Source organism: Schistocerca nitens, chromosome 2 (genome assembly GCF_023898315.1).
Source record: "Schistocerca nitens isolate TAMUIC-IGC-003100 chromosome 2, iqSchNite1.1, whole genome shotgun sequence".
NCBI lineage: Eukaryota > Metazoa > Arthropoda > Insecta > Orthoptera > Acrididae > Schistocerca > Schistocerca nitens.
Window position 1 is genome coordinate 910,315,738 of NC_064615.1, and position 27,896 is coordinate 910,343,633.

A 27,896-nucleotide genomic window follows, 5' to 3' on the forward strand; every position below is an offset into this window, starting at 1 on the left:
CCATAAACAAAAAAAGCATGGTAACTAAACAATAAAATGGTTTTCATAGCTAGCTTTGATTTCTCAAACAAAGTACTTCGATGAATAGACTGCCACACATGATCCTTGCAACAATTCCCCACGTACAGGTTACTAGTACATTCATTTAACAGCCACATAAACTATATCTAAAATAAGCAATAATGAGGTTTGAACCTCCTTACAAAATAACAATGCCACTTGGATCCCTTAGCTCATCCACAAATTTCACCACTGTAAAACATGAGTATTTTATATTCATCACTCCCACCGTTTTCAAAATCATCCACAAAATCAGGTGCAGAACCTGGACCAGTGGCTGCCTCTATATTTCCACATCTACTTCAAGAACTAGTAAATTATGAACTGATCCTATTAGGGTTTATACACCACAGTCAGACTTTTGTTTCTTATAAACATTAAAGATTAAGGAATTAGTTTCTCTGTAAACTGAAGAGATTACAACACAATGTAATGTTAAAGAGAAATGCAATTCAAAATATGTTCAAAAATGTGCCATCACAGTAGAAATTAACATTATGTCACTGGTCAAAGTTGACAACTCATATTGAATGTTTCTCTTGATGCAAAAGAGCTAGGTGTAAAGGCAACCAAGCCTCACATACTAATACTAAGCCCACATGAAGTAATATTAGTTTGGGATCCACAGTCTCATCATAAATCTTTTGTAGACTCAGTGTAAGGACTGATTGTGCTGATAAAGTACTCTGTAAAGGGACCAGTCAACTTGCTAGTTGTCCCTTATCTAACACACAACAGTATGCAATAGAAAATCATGCATAACAATTAGAACTGATAAGTAGAGTATGTGATCCTAATAATTCTCGAGTAGTAGACTTATTAATACCAACTTACAATGAAAAACACTTAATGTTCCCACACGTAACTGTACAGTCCTTACAAAATAAGCTCCAGGAACTTCAATAACGGCTGGAAAAGTTAAACTGTAGTATGCTTATAGTAAATGAACACTAGTAAACAAGTGGACAGTTACAATTAAGTATACCAAGTGGCTACAAATTAGTTACAGGTTACTATAGAATAATTATGTAACATGGTGGTGTTTCTGTCTACATCGATATTTACTCAAACTAAATTATGAAATAATGGATGTAAGGGAGCTTTGCACAGAGTAGTATGTTTTCCAGGACTATTTTTATATTGCCCTCTCAACTGAAGTTAAGAACTGTTCACAAAAACTCTTCAAAAACTGATTGTCTTGCTCCTCAAGAATAAAAATTGCAGGACTATTTTTATATTGCCCTCTCAACTGAAGTTAAGAACTGTTCACAAAAACTCTTCAAAAACTGATTGTCTTGCTCCTCAAGAATAAAAATTGCAGAGTTATAATATTTGGTGACATTATCACAGACATTAGGGTTAGAAGTAGAACTGTAAGCTATTTACTTAACACACTGAGCTGACTATATTTACATTGTATAAATGACAAGCCCATCAGGCTGACCGATGTTTGGATAACAAGATCTATAATTTTCAGTTGAAGAGATGTCAGTTTAATTGAATGAAATTACCATGAATGGCTGAGCTGAGCATTCTGTGTCATCAAAGAGATATTTGTCAGGGAAGAGTAAGGAGGCCCTTTAATGAAGAGATGCTAAACAAACTAGAATTTAGATTAACTTTGTAGGTAATGCATTGCAGGACTCATGTTGAATGAAGAAATAACTGATACAAGCTGTGAATACCATTTTTATTCTTCTTAAAGTGAACCAAGATACACATAAGCATCTACTCACAAAAGCATACAAAGCCAGAATGATTGAACACTAAAGATATCATACACATCAATACTTTTTGCTCTCACATCCTCCATCAGCTATATTGATACCATTTCCTTGTTCCATTGCATATTGATGGGGGAGGGGGGGGGGGGGGGGAAGGGGGTGTTCCATACAGAGCACCTCCCTCCCCCCATCCACTCTCTCTCCCATCTCTTCCATAGTGTGGAGAACTGGGGAATGTGCAGCGATTACTAAGTACTAAGGATCCAATCATGTTGAATAAAAATCTTCACATTCTAGAATGAGCTACCCATCAAGATATGCTGAAATATACTACTATATACTACACTGTCACTATATACTACACTGTCACTATATACTACACTGTCACTATATACTACACTGTATTATAAACAGTAGAAATTGGAAATCTACAATATGTATGGGACATTTGGTATGTTTATCTTTTGTGAAAGGATGAGAATTATGACAACATTTGCACTGTATAACATCAACACTGAACAGGTTAAATTTTCAACTATATCATACACTATATTATGAACAGTAGAAACTGGAAATTTACAATTCATATGGAACATTTATTATGTTTACCTTTTGCAGAAGGATGAGAACAAGGGCACATTTATTCTATACATCATAATCACTGAACAGGTGAAATTTTCAACAAAAAATTTAAATAGCAAAAGTTCTGCATTTTGATGGTTTGAAGTACTAAACCCATTTTTGACAGTATGCGTGAAAATCAACTGAGCTTGTTACATATCCAAATTCTCAGCTATAATAATCACAGTTAAGTTCTGTTTGAAACTTAATACAAACTGCAGAACAGACTACATCACGTTTGGGAATAAAAAACCAGTAATTTTTTAGATTTGCCACAGATACTTAGTTTTTTTGCATAAAATTTATACTATATGATTTGATTAATAAAATCTTAAACATTATAATTGAGAGCAGTGAATTTTAAAAATTTCAGTTACTCAGTATCCAATATTTATGATAACACTTACTAGTCTATGATGAAATCCTAGAGGTGTGGAGGTGGATGGAGTGGGTGGCAGTATTGGAACAGCAGGTGTGTAGGTGGAGAGTCTGGTGGGGATGGTGATGAGGTGGGGGTGCACTTCCTCAGACATCACCAAATGTCATGTCAGGCTGCAGTGCAGGTTCTGTAGTGGACTGACTGTGAACAGGGTCATAGTACTGTTGGTGGGGCTCTGAGCTCAATATCCATGAGGATTTGATTATATGTATTGAAATTGTAGTGCACTTATCATGGAGAGGGATATAAAATTTGTGTTCACACCTCTGTAATACGTTGTAAGGACCAGAGTAAGGTAGCTGAAGTGACACCCTTACAGTGTCATTGCATAACCTCACATGCTTATATGCTGCCAAGTCTATAAAACCTTGGGAATTCCACGACACTGAGGGGGAGGCATGATGATACTGGAGATGTGCTGTCTGATTTGTTGGACCATTGCCAGTAGTTCAGTTGTATCAGGTACTACCACACTGTCAATGAAATTTGTTGGGAGGTTCAATTTTTCACCATATACGATGTCTGCTAGTGGTGTGAAAGTATCAACTGCACTGAGACTGCACAATTCGTTGAACAGTGCCACCTGAAATCGTGTGCCATGGTCCACAGTTATTGTGACAGGGCAACCAAACCATGAGATCTATACATACACAAAAGCCTTAGCCATGATCTTGACCATGATGTCTGGTATTCCAAGTGTACGTGCTGTAACCTACATGCTGGAATGTCATACAGCTCATGTTTTGGGCTAGCATGCATGCCTGTTTTGCAGCACTGGGACAAAATGCAGGTGCAAATTCACTTCTTACAGTCACACTTTACATTCTGCCAAATGAAGTGGTCCATTATAAGTTTGGTCATAGACCAGGACCCTCTGTGTGATAAATTGTGGAGATACAGCAGATCCCTGCGTGTGATAAAAGTGGAGATCATCAAACAAAGGTCTTCTCCTTTGAGAAGGGACCAATAGTCTAACTTTTCCTCACAGTACATCACACCAGAAGTGACTGTACAGTCTGGGAAAGTGGTGGTGCTCAAACTGAAGGCTAGTTGAGGTGTTCTGCAAAAGTTCTTTGATTTGTAAATCCATCTCCTGCACCTGAGCAAGTTCATCATAATCAATGTGCAATGAAAGAGCATTGATTCTCAAGAGGAAGCCTTTACCCTACTGTCTGCCTCTCAAATATATTGCACATCAGTTGTAAACTGACTTACATAGTCAACTTGATGAAAATGTTATGACAGACAGTCCTTCCTGGCATACTATATGGCCTCTGTTAGTGTTCTGTTTTGAAATGATGTACTGCCTCATACACTGCTTTCAGCACTTTGTCAGATGCAGACAACTTGAGCTGCAACAGCATCAGTTTCTGAGAAAAGAACCATAATGGTTATTGGATCCCAATGACTAGTTGTTGGAGTGGAGCACTGTAAGCCACGTCACTCACGTCATTGGTGACAGATAAGGGAGCACCACTTATAGGCTGTACTAGAGTCACAGTTTGTTGGAGGGACAGGGCAATGCTATCAAAGGCACTGAGCATTTCTGAAGTCCATGTCAGTGTTTTATTACTATGTTTGTTTCTTCCTGCCAGTACATCCACTAGGGGAGCTTGTATAGCTGTGGCTTGCAGTAGGTGTTGACCGTAGAAGTTAAAGATTCCCAAAAATCACTTCAATAATTCATAAGTTTGCAGTCCAGGTAGAGCTTGAAGCTGTGTTGTATGTGCTGTGGTGGGTTAGGCCCCTAAGGCACTAACCACTTGCCCTAGAAACATGAGTACCTCCTGGTGTAGTTTGCACTTTTCTGTATTGATGTCAACACCACGAAGATCAAGTGTATTGAAAACAGAACAAATACACATTCTATGAGATCCATTCTTATTCAAAACTAAATGTATGGGCAATGCCCAAGCACCGTCCACTGGTCTCACATTCTCAGCATCATCTGTGATGTGTTTTACCACATGTAATCTGTTCAGCACTGATTGTCATAATGATATGGTGCACTATCCCACCATTCACACAATGCCTGACCATTCCTTAATGATGCTTGGTAGTGACACTTATCACATGCTTGGGATGACATGTACACTTAAAATACCAGGAACTGGACTAACCTGGATCTCTTGCTTTGCACCAGAAAACCGTGTAGGCAGAGATGTTTCATAGTGTATGCTGGATAGACTGCTGGTGTAGTGGTTATTGTTGTAGATATTGCTGTTGTTGCAGACACTGTTGCTGCTCTTTTTGTGAGAGCATGATGCGGTCATGAGTATTGCTCAAGTCCTTCTGTAATGAAAGGAGTCTCTTGCTCAGAGCTGCATTCACTGTACATAACTGTAGACACTCGTGTCTAGCATACTCAAATTTCATCATTGTATGGTGGAGTTCTTGTGATAAGACAAAAGTCTTGTTGCTGCTAAAGTGGTAATGGACTTGGGGGGTGACCCAGAGCAGCTGCAACCTTTCCCCCCACTAAATATTTGGTGCAGTAATCCCACTGCCACACAGGTGCCACATTGAAAAAATCAGCCTCCAACATCAGTTCACTCACCTCTGAAATAAAAAAAATGCTATGTATACTTTTCACTAAGGCTGATGTCTTAAGATTTGTTCTACAATTCCATGACATTTAACAGCAGTGTCATTTGCTGCACACAGTAGTACTTCCACTTTGCTGTGTTGAAGATGTTCTGAAGTACCTGGTAAGGTACTCACCGCCATTCCTGAGTTGACTAGAAAATAATGACCTGAATCATAGTAAAGAACATATATTCTCTTACCTGATACTCAAATCAGTGTTACACTTGTTTTTCTGTTAGTCTTGCCAAGTAGGCTACTATTTGGTTGAGTGCAGCACTGTGCATCTATCGTGAACCATCCATTATGTTTGCATGATTACATGGTAGCAAGCAGTTGCGCAACTTGTCTCCACATATCATGTGGTACCAGCACATTTGTGAATACATCAAAGCAACAGTGCATGGAGCACTGGAGTCAGCTGAGATTGGAGCAGATGTAGGCCGAGGGTCAGTGGACCCACTTCATGTGTTTTTGGAAGAACTCATTGCTGCTCAGTCAGTGGCATCGGTGCAAAGATGTTATGACAACCGGTTGTGGTGCCCTGGCATTGCTGTGGGTTTCCCTGTAATCTCCCAACCAGATATAACATGTTCTCTGCAGTGTCATGTTGTCTTGCAGTTAATGCCAACTGACTGGCAGTTGGGAGTTTAAGTATCCAAACTGCATAATATCCTGTGAGAAGGATTCTCGTAGTAGTCTCAAAAATAGTGAGGGTATGTTGCTAAGAATTCTCATTTAAAATTTGATTAGTCAAAGCAGTTGTTCTGTTGATTTTCTCAGATACTGTAGTAGTGCTGTTTTTGCTGCTTCAAATTTACCAGCAGATGCGGATGCCTACAGAATGTTACTGATGATGTAAACATGGCTGCAGTCATTGCACCAGAGGGTTGCAAATTTGGACATGCCATCCTCAATACCATAATGCAGCTAAGTGAGTTTGACTATCCAAAACCAAGTCGCCAGGTGATCTGGTTGAGATACAGCTAGCTGAATCACATGACCTTGATGAAGCATCACATCACCAAAACTCCATCCATGCTGTGTGTGTGGAGTCTGCCCGGGAATGTCAGAGGCCAACTTGTTGTACTACCACAGCACAAAGGAAGCCCAGGGTAGGCAGTAAGTGTGTAAACCAGTTGAGCACAAATCTGTGGCACAAACAGGTTCATCTGGAACAACACAGCATTGAAGGACCAATCAGTACACTTATATGATGTAATGACACAGTTAAATAAAGACAGTAACACACATTTAAATATTCCAACTATTAGGATGTGAAGACACAGCATAAATTTTATTTGTATGGTTGCAAATTTTAGTTCACGGTAGAGTTTAAGATATTTGAAACTAGGAGCCAGTATTCTGTGAATTTAACAAGTAAAAAAATTGTAAGGAGGTAAATAATGAAGCATGCATGTCTACAGATGTGAAAGATGAACAGAGTAGTTATTCCTTTGAACAAAGTGAAGTAAATCTTTTGGTAATGAGTCAAGATTGGGGAAGTGAGTAAAAAGTCAGGTCAGTAAACAGATGAAATTAATGTTAGCAATGACTTCTGAAATATTGCACTGCAGCTAGCAAAATAGATGAACACAGGTCCAAAGTGCAGTCAGCAAACTGTACTTTAGTATCTTTGCTGAATAAAAATCTGGAAGCTTCACATGGACAGTTAGGTAAATTAAATCAAAATATGAAGGTTATGGGCAAAAGGGTAGATGCTTTAGAGAAAGGTGTTGACTGTGAAATGAAAGCCATGTGTAAACAATTGAAAATAGAGAGCTTTTGTAGTGCTTGTTCAGTCAGTAAACAATATCTGAAAACTGATTGAACTGACAGAGATTAATACTAACTAAAAGATGCAGAGTTTAGAAACACGACTTGAAAAAATGATGAATAGTAAAGTATCTGAAGTTAAGACAGATGTTGATGGAAGAAATAAATCATTGGAGGGTTTCATCAACAAGCAACTTTCAAAATTTAAGGTACAGCAGGCAGAAAAGTTAAAAAAATTATTGCAAAAATTTCAGAGAAAGTAGAAATTTTATATAGTTGTTGTCAAGTGAACAATATTTCTCAGTTAGAGTGGCATGTTGTGGGAACATGGTGGTGCCACAGGGAGGTTAGGTAATGCAATAAAGAGACAGGTTTATCTGTCATTTGAGATGGAGGTATATGAAGTAGAGCATGACTTTTTACTCATATCTGATTCATGTTTAAATTCAATTTTAGTAATGGACCTTATGAGTAGGCTTGACGTCACAATTGTTTGTGGAGAGGGGATGATTAGGTTTTTGATCAATGGTGTTAAAGTGTCAGCAAGGTTCAGTGCACAAGTAATGGCTGAGCATGATCAAATAGGGTATATGAGGATGACTGTGGTGCCAATGGGTACCTGTTATGATGAATATATAACAGAATATTGTGTAGACTGTTCTGAATAAACTAGTGACAAGATGGTATCATTGAGGAGGAAGGTAAGTGAAATACAAAGTATTAGTGAGGATCAAAGGCAGGAGTTATATAACGTTTGGGTTAACAATGAAGACGTATTTTCTGAGGAACAAGGAAGGGTGAAAAATTTTGAATGTCATCTGAAGATAAAACAACATCTTCCATTTTTTTGCCAAACCTTACCAAATACCTTTGGCTAGAAGAGACACTGTGACAGAAAAGTGTTCTCATATGGAAAAGTAGTGTTTTAGAGAAAGGACCAATTGTGAATATACACTGAAAAGCCAAAACATTATGACCACTGGCCACTGCGATGTTGGATGCTGCCTGGTGATGTTGTGGGCATGTGAAACAGTAATGAAAGTATGTAAGCAGAGCAGGCAAAGATGGGGATCGCCCTAGCAAAGATATTGGCTGCAAATGGGGAAATCCATTGAGATAAGTGACTTTGATAAAGGGAAGATTATTATTACGCAGAGCCTGTGAAGGAATACCTCGAAAATGATGATACTGGCTGAATGTCCATGTGCTACTGTCATGATCATCTACAGAAAGATGTAGAAGGACAGTGAAACTACCACTAGACAGTAAATGGCTGGACATCCACGACCCTTCCCAGAATGTGAGTCTGGAGGCTTGTCTGCTCTGTGAAGTAGGATAGATGGTGGTCTGAGGCATCTCTGCCAAAAGAGCACAATGTTGGTGCATGAACAAGTATTTTGCAGCACACTGTTCACTGTACATTGTTGAATATGGAGCCCTGCAGCAGACCACCCCTGCATATTCGCATGTTGACCCAATGACATCATCAGTTACAACTGCATTGTGTGCAGGACCATCAGGATTTGACCACTGATCAATGGAAACATGTTGGCTCTTCAGATGAATCACATTTTTGCTACACTTGGTCGATTGCCATCTCCATGAATGCTCTCATCAAGATGAACAACTGCTCGAAACATGCAGTGCACTGTGGAGACAGGCTGGTGGGAGCAGTATTATGGTACAGCAAACATTTTCCTGCACTTACACGGGATCTTTGGTAGTAATCGAAGATATGCTGACAGGTGAGAGCCACCTGAATCCTTTCATATTTGATGTCTTCCCCAATGGAGACATCATCTTTCAGCACTATAATTGTCCATGTCTCAGAACCAGAACTATGCTACAGTGGTTTGAGGGGCATTGCAGTGAACACTCATTGATGTCTCAGTGACCAAATTCATTTGACATAAATGCTGTGGAACCCATCAGGGTTGCTGTTGTGAACCGTCATCACTTACGCAAATCAGCAGCCTGTTATTTATGCACATTTTCTGGGCATAGACATTTAGTACCACATACCCCCACAAAACTACCAACAAACTGTCGGATCTCTGATATGCAGAATCAGTGATGTATTTAATTCCAAAGATGGACAAACAAGCTATTAAGCAGGTGGTCATAATGTTTTGGCTCATCAATGTAATAAGCCTCCAGTGATGGTGGATAAAGATAAAGATGTCCGAGTAGTACTAGGTGCTAGGCAGGAAAACATTATAGTGCAGAGAGAATGTCATAAAGTGGAAAGTAGAGAAGATGTAATCAAGGGCTTAAATGTGTTAAATTTATGACAAGCCTCAATCTAACAGAAGGCTACTGGCAAATACCATTAACTAAAGACTCATGTAAATACAAAGCATTCTTGTTCACAGGAAAAAGTTACTCATACTGTGTTGTCCCTTTTGGGCTAAACATTTATGTTTCAGTTTTCATCAGAACACTGGACTTGTTCTTGAGAAATTAATTGAACTGAAAAATTACTGTGTATGTGAACAACATTTTAGTAGCGAGTTGTAGAATTTTTGAGCAAATATTTCAGATATTGCTAAAAGGTGGGATTACCTTCAAACTGGAAAAAAAAAAAAAAAAAAAATCTGAATTTATTAGAGAAAAGTTAAAATTTTGAGGATATAGTGTGACAGATGAAGGAACTGGAAAGGATCCTGACAAGATAAAGTCTATTAAGGAATTTCCAGCTGCAAAGAGAAAAGAACAATTGAAAGCTTTTCTCAGACTATGTGGTTTTTGTAGGAAATTAGTCTCAGACCAGACAATGAATTATTGGGTAAAAACAAGGCTTATATTTGGAAATGAGAATGACAGGAGTTTGGAACATTTAGAACCACTTTGAGACGGGATAAGCTTCTATATCCCCCTGATTTGAGCCAACCATTTTGTATGAGCACAGACAGCAGTGATTATGACATGATGTCAACTTTTCCAATTAGCAGAAACTGAAAAGATGAAGAACACAAAACCATAGCATTAGCCACTAGAACTCTAAGTAAAACTGAGAGAAATTGTTGTATATTGGAAAGTGTGACACTTGCTACTGTCTGGAGGTATACAAACTTTTATAATCTTCTTTTGGGACACAGGGTTGTTGTTTTTACAGATCATAAGGCTCTGATTTCTATTACCAAATGTAAATTGTTGCACAGGAGACTGACGCATTGGGCACTTTATTTACAGCACTTTGAAATGAGGTATATATCAGGAAAACAAAATATCACAGCACTTGTAGAAAAGAAAGAAAATGAGGGGGATGGAATTATTGAGGAAGACATGGAGACGTTTTATAAAAGGGGGTATCTGGGCAGAAAGAAGTAAGAAGTATATGTAAGAAATTGAATAAGGAACACAATGATGATGAATGTTTGAAACTGGTGAAAAAAAAAATTGGGGAAACCAGGAAACAACAAATTACCTTATTAATACTGCATATCTGAGGGTCTATTGTTTAGGCAAAAAGAGGAGCATTCAGAGGATTGGAAGGTTTGTTGTCCAAAAGAACATGTACAATTAATTATTGACTGTATACATTTAATATATGGGCAGTGTGGAGCTAAGAGGTAAATAGGAAAATTAATAGAGATGATTATTTTCAATACTACGGCAAGAAGGGAGCAAAATCACGCAAAGACACTGACAAGTGTCAAAGGAAAAAGTTCAAAATTTGAAAAATAAAGGTCCAATGCAATCAATTTTATGTAATTAAATGTTAGAATTAGTTGCTATTGGTCTGTGTAGTGCATTACCAAAAATATCGGGGATTTGTTTATATTTTGGTTGCAGCAGGTAGTTTTTTTGAAACATTTTAAGTTGTACACTTTAAGAAATCCACTATCAAAACAATAAGATAGAAAATGGTTAAAGATTATTTTATGTGGTTGGAGAAACCCAAAGCAATTATGTTGAATAATGGGTCTCAACTTCTGTCTAAAGTTTGGAAAAATGCAATGATGGGAGTTGAACTGAAGTATATAGTAGCTTATCATGTGTCCACTAATGCAGCAGAACATTATATGAGATAATTAGGGAATATTGTAGAACATCTTGTAACCAACAGCATAGTTCTTGAGGAATTTATGTTAAGGGTTTTGAAAGTGTAAAGAACTGTTTAAATTGTGAGAGTACAGGTTTCACTCCGGATGAAATCATGATATGGGTAGATAGCAAAGACATTTATTGAAGAGGTTATTAAGTTTCCACCCAAACATGAACATGAACATGAACAATGTGGGAAATGGAAAAAATGTAAAGCACCGTACAGAGAAGCAGATTACAGTTAGAAAAAAAGAGACATGACATCAAAGCTAAAGATGTTAAGATTAAGGTAGAAGATTTAATACTAGTTAAGACCAATGAGAAATCTAAACAAATAACTTCTGAAATTTCTAAATTCTTTCATATATATATGACACACACACACACACACACACACGAACCATTTGAGGTAGCAGAATTACCACCTTGTTTTTGTTTTTCCTAAATCGAAGAAGTAGTTTGGTGTAACAAATATTGTGGATATAAAACTATATGAACAGAGGGTTGATTAAGGTAAATGACCTCAGGGGTTTCATACACTTTGCGACCCATGTGCTTGGTGAGCACATGGCTCCAAGCCATAGAATGCTATTTCTCCATTTCATTTCTCCTGTGCTGCAGTTTTCTTCTAATATCCTATCAATCTGTAAGAATTATCTTTCACTGTCAGTGCTATCTCCCTTGTAGATAGGTTTGAAGATGAGGTGTTAAATGATTAATGAAGCTGATGACACATTTTCAATATGTTACCAGTATGTAATGCAGATATTATATGTCACTGTATTTTTCAATGTGATACAAATTTACCTGTACAAAGCAGTACTAATTTCAATATTTTAAATTTATAGTTTGAGATGAGAAATATTATTTACTACATGTACAAATGAATAAGAATTTTGATTACACATGGAAATGTTTACTTACTTCTGAACAAACTGAAAATGAAAGGAGTAATTAAACGAATTAGTTAAGAGGTTAAGAGTACAGTATAAGATTAATATTTAAATGCACACAAAATTCATTGTGTATTGTGTCTGAATGACTACATCACCATTGAATTATAGAATAGCCAATAACAACTAAGTATAAATGATGAGGCAAAAATAGAAAATTTAAGAAGATTCTTCAATGAATGGTATCACTTGCTGTGAAGTATATTTCAAAGTAAATTCGTTATGTACAGTATCTGATAAAACAGGGGTGACATTATTATACCATACATTCAGAATAAGATTATACCACGGGGCATTAATATTTATAATTATTTAGTATCTAAAAAACTAAAATATAGTAGTAGGGAGTGTGGATGTTAGTATGAGTGAGAAATAATATTAACTATATCTAAAAACAAAGATGATGTGACTTACCGAACGAAAGCGCTGGCAGGTCGATAGACACACAAACAAACACAAACACACACACAAAATTCAAGCTTTCGCAACAAACTGTTGCCTCATCAGGAAAGAGGGAAGGAGAGGGAAAGACGAAAGGATGTGGGTTTTAAGGGAGAGGGTAAGGAGTCATTCCAATCCCGGGAGCGGAAAGACTTACCTTAGGGGGAAAAAAGGACAGGTATACACTCGCACACACACACACACATATCCATCCACACATATACAGACACAAGCGTCACAACTGCGTCATTTGTAATGTTGTAAGTCTGTAAACTGTATTGAGATTAATGAAAAGGATATTGATAACTGCAATGGCTATTCAAAGTAAAAGGATGAAAAGTAAGTGCCAGAAGGGGAATATATACTCAACAAAAATTATAAACAGTTGTAATTGTACATTTTTTGTCAGCAAGGACCAACAGCAATTTGTTTCTGATGAAATGACTTTAAATTAAATGGCAAACATACAAAAAACGTTTTACTGTAAAGGAGTAAGTGGCAGATAAGACTGGAAGTGTAGGACATAGTGAAGCCAGGTGCATCAGGTATGCCCTGCAGCAAGGAGCCATTAAGATGGTGATGTAAAGGGACAGACCGAGGGAAAGAGTGAGTACTAACACGTGAAACTAACTAACAATCATTTTCTATTAGAGTAGATAAGAATAATTATTCATTTCATTGACCCACAAAAGAGGGGATCCTCCTGGGTGTGGAACATGTCAGATAAAAACATTACAAAAATGTAATTAGAGAAACCTGAGTTTCATTAATTTTAATGATCCTTAGTCAATAAACAGTAAAATTATGTACACAAATTAAAATTAAACTTCTAATATTTACAGGTTTAATACTTACATCTGCTTTCATTAAATCCATCATTCATGCAGTAGCTAGTTACTTGGCTATTACAATCAAGTATTGTCAAAAATGGAAGTAAAATATTCATTTCAATGATCCTCAGTTAAGAACAATCAAATTATGTACAAGATTTAAAATTAAACTTCCACTATTTACAGACTTGAGACTTATTATTTCAGGTACTTACAAATATAATTTTGTGTTTAATTCTGAGGAACAGTATTAATTGTGAAGGACTTATGAAAATAATGTATTACTTGTTCAGCATGTGGACACTAATACAAGACTTAACTTCTGATTAATATTTTTCAAAAAGTACTTGATTCAATTAATATCTGAGGATATTAATATTTTGTAATCAACTGACTCATTTGCTTCTATTACATAATTATATGGATGTAATAATTCTCATATGTGCTAGTATTAAAAGATTTCAAGAAGATTTATATAAGAATTCTTACATATGAAATAACTTTAATTAGTCAAATAATTTTAGGAAAAAGTAACTGACAGATTTCTTGTTTGAAATGAGTAAGGTAATTTATGTTGTTCCAATTGCTGGTGCAGCTCTGCAATGATGTTTTATTCCAGTAACCAGATTTCCAGTTTTGCACACTTTGCTGATATTAACCCACAGAAATCTTGATCATTTGTGTAGTTGTTCAATTTACATTTGATTTGAGAATTAATCATTCTTCTACATTGACTACAAACATATAATATGTTCAATTTTTTTCTGCAATTGTTTCACTACGTAGTAACTAAATTAAAGTTTGCTTACAACATGCACAACACACACACATACACATTTCTAGGCTCTTCTGTAACATTTATCTGTCATAGATTAGCCAGTGTTTTCCATTGAAAACATGTGCTGAACTGAAGGGGCATCTGTAATGACAAATAGAATGAAAACACAGCATAAATTTTATTTATATGTTTGTAAATTACAGTTGATATAGTGTTTGAAGTATCTGAAACAAGGCACCAGTTTTCTGCGGATGTAACAAGTAACACCATCTGTTAGAAACATAAAGAACCATTTGCACAAATGTTACCTTTTTTTCTGATGAAGATACTTACAAATACTGATGCTGTTATTTTTGTAACTAGTTCTTTCAAAAGACTAATAATGTATAAATCATTTCAAGAATGTATAATAGATGACTTGGAATTTTGATATGGAAGTGTAAAAAAGAATGAATTGTAATAGTACAGAATGTTACCAGTGTCATAATTTGATTGATTGTGGCATGCTGTATTAGGCTAAAGAGAGCTGAAGTTTGTTGTTATTATTGTTGTTGTTGTTATTATTATTATTATTATTATTATTATTATTATGTACAGACAGAGTTATAATGTGATGTGCTGATCCACTGTGGTATACTGTTTTAGATTTGCAACCACTGGTCAGTTTATATAACAATGCACTTTACTACAGTAGTAACTTCCATAAAAACTCTATTTTAACATACACTAATTAGACAGCCGGCCGCGGTGGCCGAGCAGTTCTAGTCACTTCAGTCCGGAACCGAGCGACTGCTACGGTCGCAGGTTCGAATCCTGCCTCGGGCATGGATGTGTGTGATGTCCTTAGGTAAGTTAGATTTAAGTAGTTCTAAGTTCTAGGGGACTGATGACCTCAGATGTTGAGTCCCATAGTGCTCCGAGCCATTTGAACCACAAATTAGACAAGACTCAATATAAAAATACTGTAATGTAGGAGCCCTTTTATTGTGTTTGCATCATGTGAGGACTGCCATCCTGATGCCTCAGCTGGGGGTTTATCTTAGCTCATACCTACTGTAGATAAAATACAGTGAATGGTGGAGCTGCAATATATGTCAAAGCATGTGTAGCTCATAAACCACTTGACTTAAGTGTGTGTTAAGGGTTTCATTTTGTAGTCTGTGGATCTGAAATTTTTACTCATAATAGCTCCATTATAGTGGTGACAATATATAGGGCTCCTGCAGGGAAAGTTTGTGTTTTCTTAAAACAGCCTGAATCAGTTTTGGTAAAAATATATCAGAAGGCTAAGAAGTTGGCCATTGTGGGTGACTTTAATGTAAAACATCAGTAGAAGAGAACTGCAACATTTGTTACAACCCTTGAACTTAATTCCAGCAGTTAAATTTCCTACTTGCATCCCAGATATCAGTGTAACCCTTATTGACAACATATCTACTGATACGTTTAGTATCAGTAGACTGGTAGCAGTTGTAGTACTGTAAGTCAAACTGTCAGTTATCTGACTGACCATGATGAATAGTTGTTTATTCTTAACGATTTATGTTTTAGCACTCAGTCTGGTTTGCCATATATTTAATGTATCCCTCCAACAAGGTATCATCCCAGATGAATGAATTATGCCAGTGTCAAATAATTATTAAAGAAATGGGATAAAACTGATGTTTCAAACTACCATCTAATTTCCCTTTTAACATGCTTCTCCAAATTTCTTGAGAAACTTGCACATAAAAGAATTGTGGAACACCTGAACATCCACAAGGCTCTTAGCCACTGCCAATTTGGAATCCATACAGGACTGTCGACTGATGATGCTATATTTTCTTATACCGATAGTGTTTTAGAAGCACTGAACAAGACATTGGCTTCAATATGCTCAGGATGGTAGCTAGTTGTGCATGTGTGTGCACTGCCACAGAGCTGGAGCAATTCTTCAGACCGCTTAGCTTTGAACTGCCACCCCCTCTCAGTCGTTTATAATCTGCAAACCACCACTGAACTAATGACGCGACCACAGACTGAGCAGAAACATTGGGCCTGGGTTCCACTTCTGACCCCTCATGACACAAACGATGACTGTTAAAGGTAGCAGTAGCCATAGAGTAAGGCAATGTCTACATGAATGTGGGAAAATCTGGCTTTGTATGGGAGGACACAGCTGATGTGAACACATGCCCTGCCACTTTGCTGCATTAACAGCTCTCATACATACACAGCCAGGTGTGACAATCTATCTGTATGCCTGGCCAAACTGATTTAATAACTACCAGATGGGCAGAGGAACAGATACCAAGATGAGTGAAGTTGTGGCAGACATCAAAAACTTTATGGCACCACATTTCAAAGATGAATGACCTCTGTCTGGCTAATGTATACCATCAGCATAGGGGGTACCTAAAGTAGGGCTCTCATACTGTAACCAAGTGATGCAAATACCACCAATAGTAATTTAGCTTCCCTACAAACCTGCATGTTAGCCTCCATAGCCAAGATTGCTGACACATGCCTGAGCAGTGACTTTTGTTTCAGGCATAAACCAGTTAAAATCTTGATAGTGGATGACACTTTCACTGAAAATATTTGACCAAAAGGAGTAGGAGGGATGGTGGCATAAAATGTCTGGTCACCTGTCTTTGCGCCAATGTCCTGGGTTAAATTCCTAAGCTCTCCACTGTGCCTCATGAAGCAAGGGCATGTGACACTGTTGATGGTGATCCATCTGTCAGATGGAGAAAATTAAGATCGACAGTCCCCTTAGTGCTTTTCGATAGTAGAAGGCTATGTGTGAGTACTGGGTTTCACTGTAAAAGCACTCATCACAGTCATTCACACCACACAGATACATACAAAACACTTCATCACAGGTTGGAGGAAGGCAACAGCAAACCACCTCCACTACAACCTTGCTATGAATGGCAGTGCAGGATCCTTGCATTTGCTCCTCCTATGCACATTCCCTGATTTTGTGACTATCTATCTATGAACCTGCATAGTCCTTTGAATGTAGGAATCATTAGCATCTACTGAATGGCCCCCACTCTCTCAGAGAGAGGAGGGGGAATGCTTACATTTGAGGATGCTTACCCTTAAAATGTACTTACCTTTATGCAATAACACATATTTCTCTGCTAATTATTATGCTGTACTCCACCAAATGTTAAACTAGCATTCACAAGTGCTCTGCATGTTGCTGCCTTGTCTTGGGAAATGCTAAAATATCATCCATAAATTATAGCTCTCTGAGCACTTCTTGCATGGACCAGTGCTGCCTCTGTGGTGTCCTGAGACAGAAAATCATGGACTTCAAACCAAACTAACAAATGGACGTCTTGACAACTATCTTATGCCTGTCTGCTATGGCCATCAGAATTTGTGAAAATATTTTTACATAGTCGCCACATTACTGTTGAAATCTGCTACATTAGGTTCAGGATACCTATCAGGAATGATGCAGGTGTTTAAAGCCCTCTAATCTCCACATAACCTGGAAGATTTGCCATTTTTCATACTGTATAAAGCAGCGATGTCCAAGAGCTGCTGGATCTAGTTACAATACCTTACATCAGCATCTTGTCAAGGTCTGCTTGTGCAGCAAGAAGAGTGTCTGGCAGCAACCAGCAGGTCATCAGTGACTGGTTGTACTGGCATAGTCTGAACGTGATGCTGGGTAGAGTGAAGACATCTTTTTCCTGCCACAACAGGATCTGTGAGTGTGGTGAATTCCTGTAGCAACTCTACAAAAGGTCTGTCATCAAATGCTGAAGTGACCTTACTGGACTGCACATGCAGATAGCTATTTTGTTCGTCCTGCAGACCATTTTTGTGATGGTGTAGCTCCTTCATATCAGTTCTTTAGTGGAAGCAGCAAATTTGCCTGCATGCACAAGTGTTCCATGTATAACTCCTCTTTTTCTCTGCATACCTCATCATACTTCACTTGTTTGAGGTGAGGTTGACTTTTGGGTCTCCTCTGAATAAAACTCTGGTAAGGCATGGTCGAACATACAGGATACTAGTACTGTGTTGTTCTTGTATAATGCACACATGTACATTTTGCATTGTGTTGGGTGCGTTAATGAGTCATGTCGAACCAGCAAAATAGTCAGAAGATGCCTGGACATGTAGTATGGCATCATTGGAAACTAAACAGCCTAATGTGGAAAATAAGTAAGGGAAGAATCCATCATTCAAATATAATGCCAACTTCTCCCCACATCTGCAAATTTTTGTTATATTGGACACTGTCAGGAGGGACGGTGAGTTTTCTGCTGGGTGCTTGTTCATGCTCTTAGGAGGAATTGTTCACCATAGATCTTGCATGAAAAGGAAAAACGAATGGTTGACAGATGAGGCTTTAGTGTACAGTTCTTGTGGCAGTTTTGATTATCTTGACAAGCGTGCACACTCTCTAGCGCTCTTCTGCCAGATCTATTTTTTTTTTCAAGTTTTCTGTATCTCATATGCAATTATTAGCATACAAATGATATACTGAACAGGGTGCAGTGTTTCTCACATTATCGTTAACATACCACAAGTGTCCCTTTAGGTGCTCGTGCTCACTCTAGTGTGTGTGTGTGTGTGTGTGTGTGTGTGTGTGTGTGTGTGTGTGTGTGTGTGTGCGCGGGCCCAGGTGCCGACTCCATGGGACCTGAGTGCGTTTACAATCAGATCGGAGCGAATGAACAGAACTCTTAGTGAGAAAGCTCGCTGTTTGAACTTCGATGTAAATTAAGTAAGATGGTCTGACCAGAAGCAGTTCGTAATGCCGTATATCTAATAAATAGAAGTCCTATTGTGGCTTTGTGATACAACAAGAAACCTAACTGTTGTAAGCTGAGAATATTTGGAAGTATAGCTTATCTACTGATGCCAAAGGAACTGAGAACAGGGAAGTTTGACAGCAAATCTTTAAAGTGCTACTTCAAAGATTACTATTACTGTGTCCAGACTAAGCGCGTGCACCTCTCACTTCCCGCGAAGCAGACCGGTACAGCGGGCCTCGGACCGAGTAGGGATCAGCCTGGCCGGTCGCCGCGGTAACACAGATGCTCCCCAGAGATCACCAGGAGGTGTCCACGGCGCCGCAAGAGGTCGCTACAGCCGCGGACCTCTTTCCTTCCGCTCGACACGTGACTGCCAATAGAGCCAGCCATAGTCATGCGCCAAGCAGTATTTAGGCTGGCGCAGGAGCCTGGAGAGGCGGTTCATGCCGAGCGAGCCCACTGGTGTCATCGTAGCCGCTGCGTCATCGTCCACTGCCGCAAGCGTACCGGAGCCATTCTCGCAGGGCCTCTACTCATCCTTGGACTCAGGTGACGGCAACGTGGACTCCGCGCCGCTCTTCACGAGACACGCGGAGCTTGGTGTGGTGAAGTTGTTTGGTTACTACAGACAGTTTATGTTTGGAAGAATCTCTGATTTAGTTACTGGTAGGCTTGGAGGATCATTCCTACCTCATGAATATTGTTTTGTAAATTTTGAAGGAAGACTTTAGTTTAAATATAAACGCTATAACTCACACTCTGAGATTTTCCTATCCGCGGATGGAGGATATATTAACTATCCTAAAGGCTGCAAACTTTGGTGTCCAGAGGAAGGAAAAATAGTCACAGGAAGGAACATTGTTTTCTACGAAGGAATATTTGACTTTGATCGTATACCACTTGAGGACTGGATTCCGGAATCTGTACAAGAATCATCAGAGAAGGAGTAGAAAGACGACAATGGAAGTAAACGCACCGAAGACGATGTTAAATCAAATGATGGAGGTCATGAAAGAATTCCCGTACCAGAACTGACCAGAGACGAAGAAGAAACTGAAAATGAAGCTGTCTGATATTCTAGCAGGAAGAGGAACCCCTCCAAAACACCTAGATGATTATGCTATTCTTGCACTAAATGGTGAATCATTTGTCGATTATGTACCGAAAAGCTACAAGGAAGCTGCAGCTCGTGAATATAAGAAATACTGGTACAAAGCTATACTGGATGTAACTGGCTCTTTAAAGGAAAACAAGACTTGTATATTTGTTAAATTACCCCTTGGAAGGAAGACCATCGGCAATTAGTGGGTATTCAAAATGAAGAAGGATGGAAATACCACTAGATATAAGGCTAGAAGTGTGGCTAAAGGATGTTCACAGACAAAAGGATTCGAGTCCGAGGATACATACGCACCAGCGACTCGACTTCCGAATGTTAGAATAACGCTTGTTATTGCAATCCAACAAGGAGTGGTTCTGGAATAATTTGATGTTGCCAATGCTTTTCTTCACTGATTACTCAAGAAGGAGGAAATATACATTGTTACTCCTGAAGGAGTGGCTATTCATAAAGAACTGAAAGACACAAATGGTTTGGCTTGCAGGTTACCGAAGTCTTAATATGGCTTAAAGCAAGCACCACTAGCTTGGGATCATTCTATTCATACTTTTCTTATCCCTACAAGATTCACTCAGTCAGAAGCAGCTAAATGTCTTTTCTATATGATTTAAAAAGAAGTTGTCATTTACATTGTGCCCTATGTTGATGAAAGTCTGGTGGCAGGAAATAATAGAGAGGAATTGGACAGAGTGAAATTTAAGTTAAAGGAAAAGTTTAAAATAAAGGGACTAGGAGAGCCACAATCATACTTGGGAATCAATATTTCAAGGAACAAAGAAGAAATATATCTGAGCTGAACGTCATATATGAAGAGTTTGCTACAGCGATTCAACATGCAAGATTTTAACCCAGTCGAGACACAGACGGAAATTAAACTGAAAATCAAGGATGGAAAAAGGATCGATAAGCTATGCAGAGAGTTGACTGATGCTTGATGAATGCAATGACAGCAACAGGGCCTGATTTGTGTGCTGTGGTGAACTTCTTAAGTAGATACCAAAAACATCGGAAGAACTCTGAGGTTGCTTGAAAAGAGTTTTCAGATATATCAAAGGAACCATCTATATGAAACTCAGTATTGAAAAGGGAATCAAGAAGCTCTTCTGACCTATACTGACAAACTGAAATAAAAAGGAAGACGAAAGACCTACCTGCAGTTGTCTGTTACAATTGTTTGGAAATATGGTCTGTTGGGCAACGAGAGACAGGTTAGCGTCACTTTGTCTTCTATAGAGGCATAATATGTAGTTCTGGCAACAGCTGCGGCTGAGTTACTCTGGCTGAAATATTTGCTCGACGGCAACTAACTCCACTCCAGCTACCAGTCCGTACATTCGAGGATAATCAGTCCTGTATATGGTTACTGAAGAAATGGGAACATCGTCGGTTGAGGCACGTCATCTTTAAATATAACTTAGAGTTTCAGCTTCACTAATCACAGCACGTACGTTCGGAGGACCAGATTGCAGACATCTTTACCACAGGCTTACCAGCTCCTACGTATATCACTTTGAGAAGCTTGTCGGGTTTATCTGAATTTTTGTTAATGTTAAAGATGCCGTACTCAGTTGTCTTCAGTTACCTTTCAATTTAATAAAACCAGTTAATAAGAGTTTCTAACATTTTGTGAGTGTCATTTAAGGGTGAGAAATGGAAAATTAATGAGCGACAAACTGGGTAAAAATTGCATCAAATTCTTTTATTTACAGTTCTACAATGACTGCTGATGGTAGATCAAGAGCTCATATACCTTCTTGACAATTTTAGTTAACACTGTTTCGTTAAACAGGTCGGATTAGAGCTTCTGTGTTTTGTGACGACAAGCCACATTCTGTGTCCCCACTTGTTGCATCTTGTTTTTGTTTTCCTACCACACAGCCTTGTCCCTGCCAGCGCTGTGTCCCTGAAACTGTAGTGCCGGACCCCCCGCGAGTAAGAATTTCGCTTCCATGCAGCGGCGCACCGACGTGTAAAAAATCTAGCAAACAGCGATATCAACTTTGCTGCATTTCGATTGACCCGAGTGTGTCCTACTTAGACTGTTTCAAACAAAATGAAGGCAGTCGACTTCCTATTCAAAAGCGATTGGTGGATCTAATGATTGAATCCTCAACTACAAAGCATACAAGGCACTGTCTTAATGTTAACATTGCCTATCTTTGATATTGTTTTGATATTGTGATTGTATCCGCCAGTCCACAGTCGAAATTTCCAGCCCAGGAAAGAATAGTTCGTGACTCATGTTGTATTATTGTCCTGTCATAAATACTATTACTAAGTATTCTCATATTTTGAGGCCAATTAAGAAGCTACTTAATTGAGAGGTAACGGGACCGGTCACGAAAACTGACATCGGCCAGGAGAGTGGCGTGTCGATCACATGCCTCTCCGTATCCGCATCCAGTGATACCAAAGGGCTGAGAATGACACTGCTGGCGGTCGATACCGTTGGGCCTTCCAAAAAACATTTCGAGTAGTCCTGAAATTGTCTACGGTATTAGGTGCATGAAAGGATATAGAATGAAATTAACACTGTCTTTAAGAATTATTTACATATAATTCACCGAACATCACTTGCAGCCGTAGTCTTTAAGAAAATTAATTGGTGAGTTTTACATTGTTGTGTTATGACATTCGTTGTTGCATGCGTCGTTTAGATGAACACTGGACAAACCAAGATTGCACAGCATATTGGCATCTGTGGTGCATTAATTAATCGTGTCCCAATATGACTCCATTTAGAGCCAAAGTTACTTCGGTGGCCATAGCTCCAAAACTCTGCAGCGTCACCAGCATGGAAATTGTTGCAACTGCATTTTACATATTTCAGAGACGACTTAATAGCGTGTAAGTTAATAGCACAGTACTTAATAGTTGTTAAAAAGTACTTTTTACCACAGAATAAATTTTTATGTCATCAGCCATAGAGAACGTGGTTATTCAGTTTGAAGCCGCGCTGTCTCTCTTCTTCATTGTTACTGCGTACGAGAGCACTACGCATGCCAGCTGTGCAAGCAATCACAACTCGTGGTTGTCTAGTTTTTATGAGTTTTAAACTTAAGTAGTTATTTTATAAGCCGTGGGACTAGTGCAATAAATTACATTTACAAAAATAATCATTACATACTCAGAAAATCATTATTTTCCTATGCTTCAAGGATATCTGCTTTCCATTTGCTATCCTGTTCGTAGACGCTCTCCGTGTGGGATAGCTCATTTGGAGTATCCTTTCCTTGCGGCAACTGCCAGACTGACGCTCACCAGATAGCGATACAGCAGAGTCCACATCGGTTATGGACGAGGCAGTGTTCACATGGTAGTTCAATGGAGTCACTGTCTGCTTGTCCTAGTTCTACGTTCATATTTGAGTCTGCTTCTGTCTCGGATTCTACCGCCTGTCCTGACAGTTCCCGTTTCCGGAAATCACGAACGGCCGTTGCATCGGCGTATGAAAATTTCACTCTGGTTACAGGGCTTGGGGTTGGAGTCTCTCCAGTAGATGTCTGTAACACGAGCCTCCCGTTACAAAATGGTTCAAATGGCTCTGAGCACTATGGGACTTAACTTCTAAGGACTTCAGTCCCCTAGAACTTAGAACTACTTAAACCTAATTAACCTAAGGACAGCACACACATCTATGCCCGAGGCAGGATTCGAACCTGCAACAGTAGCGGTCGCGCGGTTCCAGACTGTAGCGCCTAGAACCGCTCGGCCACCCCGGCCGCCTCCCGTTACATTCAGCGGGAATTTGTTCAGCAGAACTGCACACCGCGCAAGTTGTCCGTCATAAATTACAAGAGCACGATACCCGCATACATTTTTAAAAGACGGAATATGCTCCTGGACTTCAATTTTGACTTGACGAACTCGGTTAAGAACAGGTAACATACATGATTCCGAACACCTTCCGGAGAAATTTTATATGGTTCTACCGCAGGCTTTTAGAGCAGAATTTATTTCCTCAGCAAGGATCTTAAAAGGAAGTTCGAAAATTCGACCTGCGCATATACCCAAACCAGCCCCAGACACAATATAATCACTGATCGCTCTACCAAAATTAGTGAACTTCATGACACTACCACAATTCTCCGCAGTTGAACAGCATCATTCGACAGTTCTCATCTTAATACGTACAACATTTGAAACAAAAGATAAGTGAATGCGCACAATATCTTAAAATTTTCTTACTTCTCCCTTTAGCCACATCTTGGTTTCGATCACCTTAGGTCATTCAAAATTACGTTCAGAGCTAAATTTAATCGTACCTTTACTTTGACATTTAGAAATAATCATTATATCTATTTCATAACAATACACTGAAGCGCACAAAGCAGCATAAAGCAGCTGGCAGCTCAGGCTAACCTGGTACGCGGCGACGCAATCGCTGTTGGCAATGGAAGAACGCCCGGCTCCGCCGCACGTCCGTCCCGCTCAGAGGATGGCTCACAACTGGATTCGAACTCGCGCCGTCGCTGGAGGACCAGGAGACTCTTGCTGCTTCAGCTGCTAAGGCTATTCCTCGAGTCTCGTGCCTTACGCTACTTTTTAAAAAGTGCTCTACCACTGATTCTTCTTAACCACTTTTTTTTTTTTCTTTTTATGTGGAACCTATCAGTGTCAGGCAGGCAGAGGCAAAGTGGGCAGGGGTCAAAAGATCTGAGGCCTGGCCACGATGCCTCCCCCATACCTGCCACCAAATCACACACTTTTTTCTTATGAGTACATAGACTTTGTTATCGTGTTCTTCTTGCGAAACCCTTACCGTTCTCCCACTTAAGCATAAAATATAGTTGCATTAATGGAACGGAAGTTTCAGCTATCTACCATTTTTTCCATCCACTTCTTTGTGGATGAACCGAGGAGATATTTTCTTCTCAAAAAGTCGTATGTTTGTAACAAACAAAAAATTATATGAATAAATATCAGTCATAAGGTAAACACATAAACTGTTCTTGAAATGAAACTCTTTCAACAAACACTATTGAAGACTAAAACATTTACTGAAAGTTGCAAAGAACTTGATGGATTCCATAAATATTTTTTTCTCTTTAAAAACTACTAGAACTATTAAGGATTATTATTATATTAAGGAAATAGACTACTTTTCACTAGTCGTTTTGTTGTCTATTTGTGTCTTGATGTTGTTTCATTTCTATCCCACACCCATTCCTTCGAATACAATTTTGAGCATGTTGCCATACTTTTTCTTATCGTCTGCTTATTTACTGAAGTGATTTTGTCCAAATTGTATGTCTGTGCGAAAGTCTGTATCATTGTCAGACCTTAAGTTGTTGACAATATAGCTGATATATTTCCTCAATAACCAGCGTATAGCATTATTTTTGAATTTCGGTAAGTATCTCTTGCGATCTGCAGATTGAGGTAGGCGTTATATAGTACACTGAAGACCTGGTAAGGAGGGCTATTTGTTGCCTGGTGCAATTCCAGGTATTTATATTAGCACTACAGGTAAATCTGTGCATTTTTTTTAAATAGAGGCATTTAATTTCCACTGATTCTCAAAAGACGTGTCGGTTGCACACTTAATAGAAACTAAAAGGCTGCAATGGTCGCCGAAATACAATGGAACCGTTTCCGTCTTAAATAAAACTTTGTCCAAGTGTCGTGTCACATCAATCCTGTCGGGTCTGCTACATGAGTTTGCTGCTATGTACACTCTACTGATGTTGGGTGTTGGTCCTCCAATGCGTCTTTGAGCTGTAAATGGGTAACTAGTTGTTTTAACTCAGATGAGTACTTAAAAGTGGGTCGATGGTCCTTGCGGTTTAAAACGCAGTTAAAATCACAAAGAATTATGAGGTCACACGGATTTTTCCTCAATAAATAAATGAGTTCATCTTTAAAACATTTAGCTCTGTCCAAAGTATGGGAATTCCCTGACGGGGCATACACATTAATAACTGTGACATCGAAAATTTTGATTCCTACAGCTCTTCGCTGTTCTGTTTTTTCTGTTCTTCCTTTCTCGCTCACAGGAATCGCTTCTTTGATTAAAAAAAGCAGTTCCGACATTTGCTTCATGTGAGACATTAACAACTTGGAAATAATATGTGATTTTGAATTCCGTTATCGCAACTTCTTGTAGTAAGGCGATATCTGCCCCTTATTCATACAGAAAATCTTTTAAAGCTGCCAATTTCAGTAGTGAGCGTATTTTATTAATGTTTAATGTCGCAATGAGATACGCTTGCATCGCTAGGTAACAGAGAATAGCTATTTTTCAGTCACGATCAGTTTAACTAGAACTACTTGGAATTGCAGCATGAAGGACAGGGTAGTGCTTTTCATACTATACACTAGTAGTTTAACGGAACTCATAATTCTACTCTATTTTAATAAGTCGCTTGATCTGACAGTTCTGCCTTAACCCTTTATAGTGCAGTGTTAAGTGTCGCTTGATTCTTCTGCTCCCTCATCAGTTCCTTCTCTGATGTCTTCGTATTTGACAAATGACGATAACTTTCCGTTTGCTTTTCTGTTTCCGCCGATGACGGTCTTGATGGCCAGTGTTGGCGTTCGAGTTATCAATATATAGCAGCGGTGTGTTTACTGTTGTGACGGGCTGCTGCCTAAGCACTTTCGCTCGTGTGCTTCTTCCTTCGGCGTACTCTCGCACTTCGGAGTCAGCATGTTGTTCAGTGGGCTCTTCCTCTTGTGTAGCGTGCAGTGTGAGCTGCTGCTCCTCCGGTTCCGCTGTTAGCACTGCAATCTCATGATTATTCTCCAGTGATCCTGTATCACCAGTGACACTTTCTCTTGTAATCACTAAATCATCTTCTCCTAAATGTGTCACCACTTCCACTCGCATTCCATCATCCTCTTCCAATGTTTCTCTATTACGCAGTTTTGGCTTTCTGGTTACATGCGTTTTACGAGAGGTTTCTTCATCTGCATGGTCGTCAGTATGTTCACGGCGTCGCTTCTTGTTTCTTGTTTCAGCAGTGACACTATCTGTTGCAGTCACTAAATTCTCTTCTCCTAAATGTGTCACCACTTCCACTTGCGTTCCCTCATCTTCTTCCAGTGTTTCTTCACTACACGGTTTTGGCTCCGTGGTTACAAGCGTTTTACGAGCGGTTTCTTCATATGAAGTGTTGTCAGTATGTTTAAGGGGTCTCTTCTTGTTTCTAAGCTTGCGTTTGTAGGATGGCTGTTCATCATTACTGGGGGCTTTTAGAGGCGGAAATTTATTATCGCCAGCGACGGGAGCACTGTGAATGGTACCTGAAATTATTTCAGTCGTCGGTTTAGTTCTATCGTATCTTGGTAAAAAGTCATTGATTGTTCGTTTCCGGCGTTGCGAGCGATTGCGTTTTAAAACAAAAACACGACGCGAGCTGTCATGGCGGAGGTGAAAAGCCTCATTACACATATAACATGTCGAGACTTGACCTGTATAAATGACACGGGCCTTGTGACCATCCACAAAGATGTAAGGTGGAATGTTCGCCTGCACTTCCATTTCTACCGAGCGATTGCCGTTAAAACAATGCAACTTATACTTGGGTGACCATCTTTCATTAACAATTTCGTGTACTACACCATAATTTTCAAGGGCTTCCTTAATTTTCGAATTATCTACTTCAATAGGAATATTCAATACACGCACATTGCTGATCATAGAGCCAACATTCCTGATTCCTACTCTACTCTTTGACCCGTCTTTGTGTACAAATTCTACTTCACTACCATATTTTTCCAAAACACGATCAACCATTGCCGAATCTACAAACTTCACGA

The 27,896-nt window shown here is 38.9% G+C and overlaps 1 protein-coding gene across 1 annotated transcript; it reads right to left on the reverse strand.

Moving 5' to 3' along the window:
• Positions 1-1,735: 1,735 nt before the first annotated feature.
• Positions 1,736-27,574, reverse strand: LOC126237222 (uncharacterized). The gene is made up of 2 exons (XM_049947109.1): positions 24,498-27,574; positions 1,736-6,599 (listed from the first exon to the last, which is right to left on the reverse strand). Exon 1 carries the CDS (start codon positions 27,526-27,528, stop codon positions 26,572-26,574), a length of 957 nt encoding a protein of 318 aa, XP_049803066.1. The 5' UTR covers positions 27,529-27,574; the 3' UTR covers positions 1,736-6,599; positions 24,498-26,571.
• Positions 27,575-27,896: the final 322 nt, after the last annotated feature.

Excerpts from the sequence above, each read along its gene's own strand:
- LOC126237222 (XM_049947109.1), bottom strand. The coding sequence starts at position 27,528 with ATGTGTAATGAGGCTTTTCACCTCCGCCATGACAGCTCGCGTCGTGTT.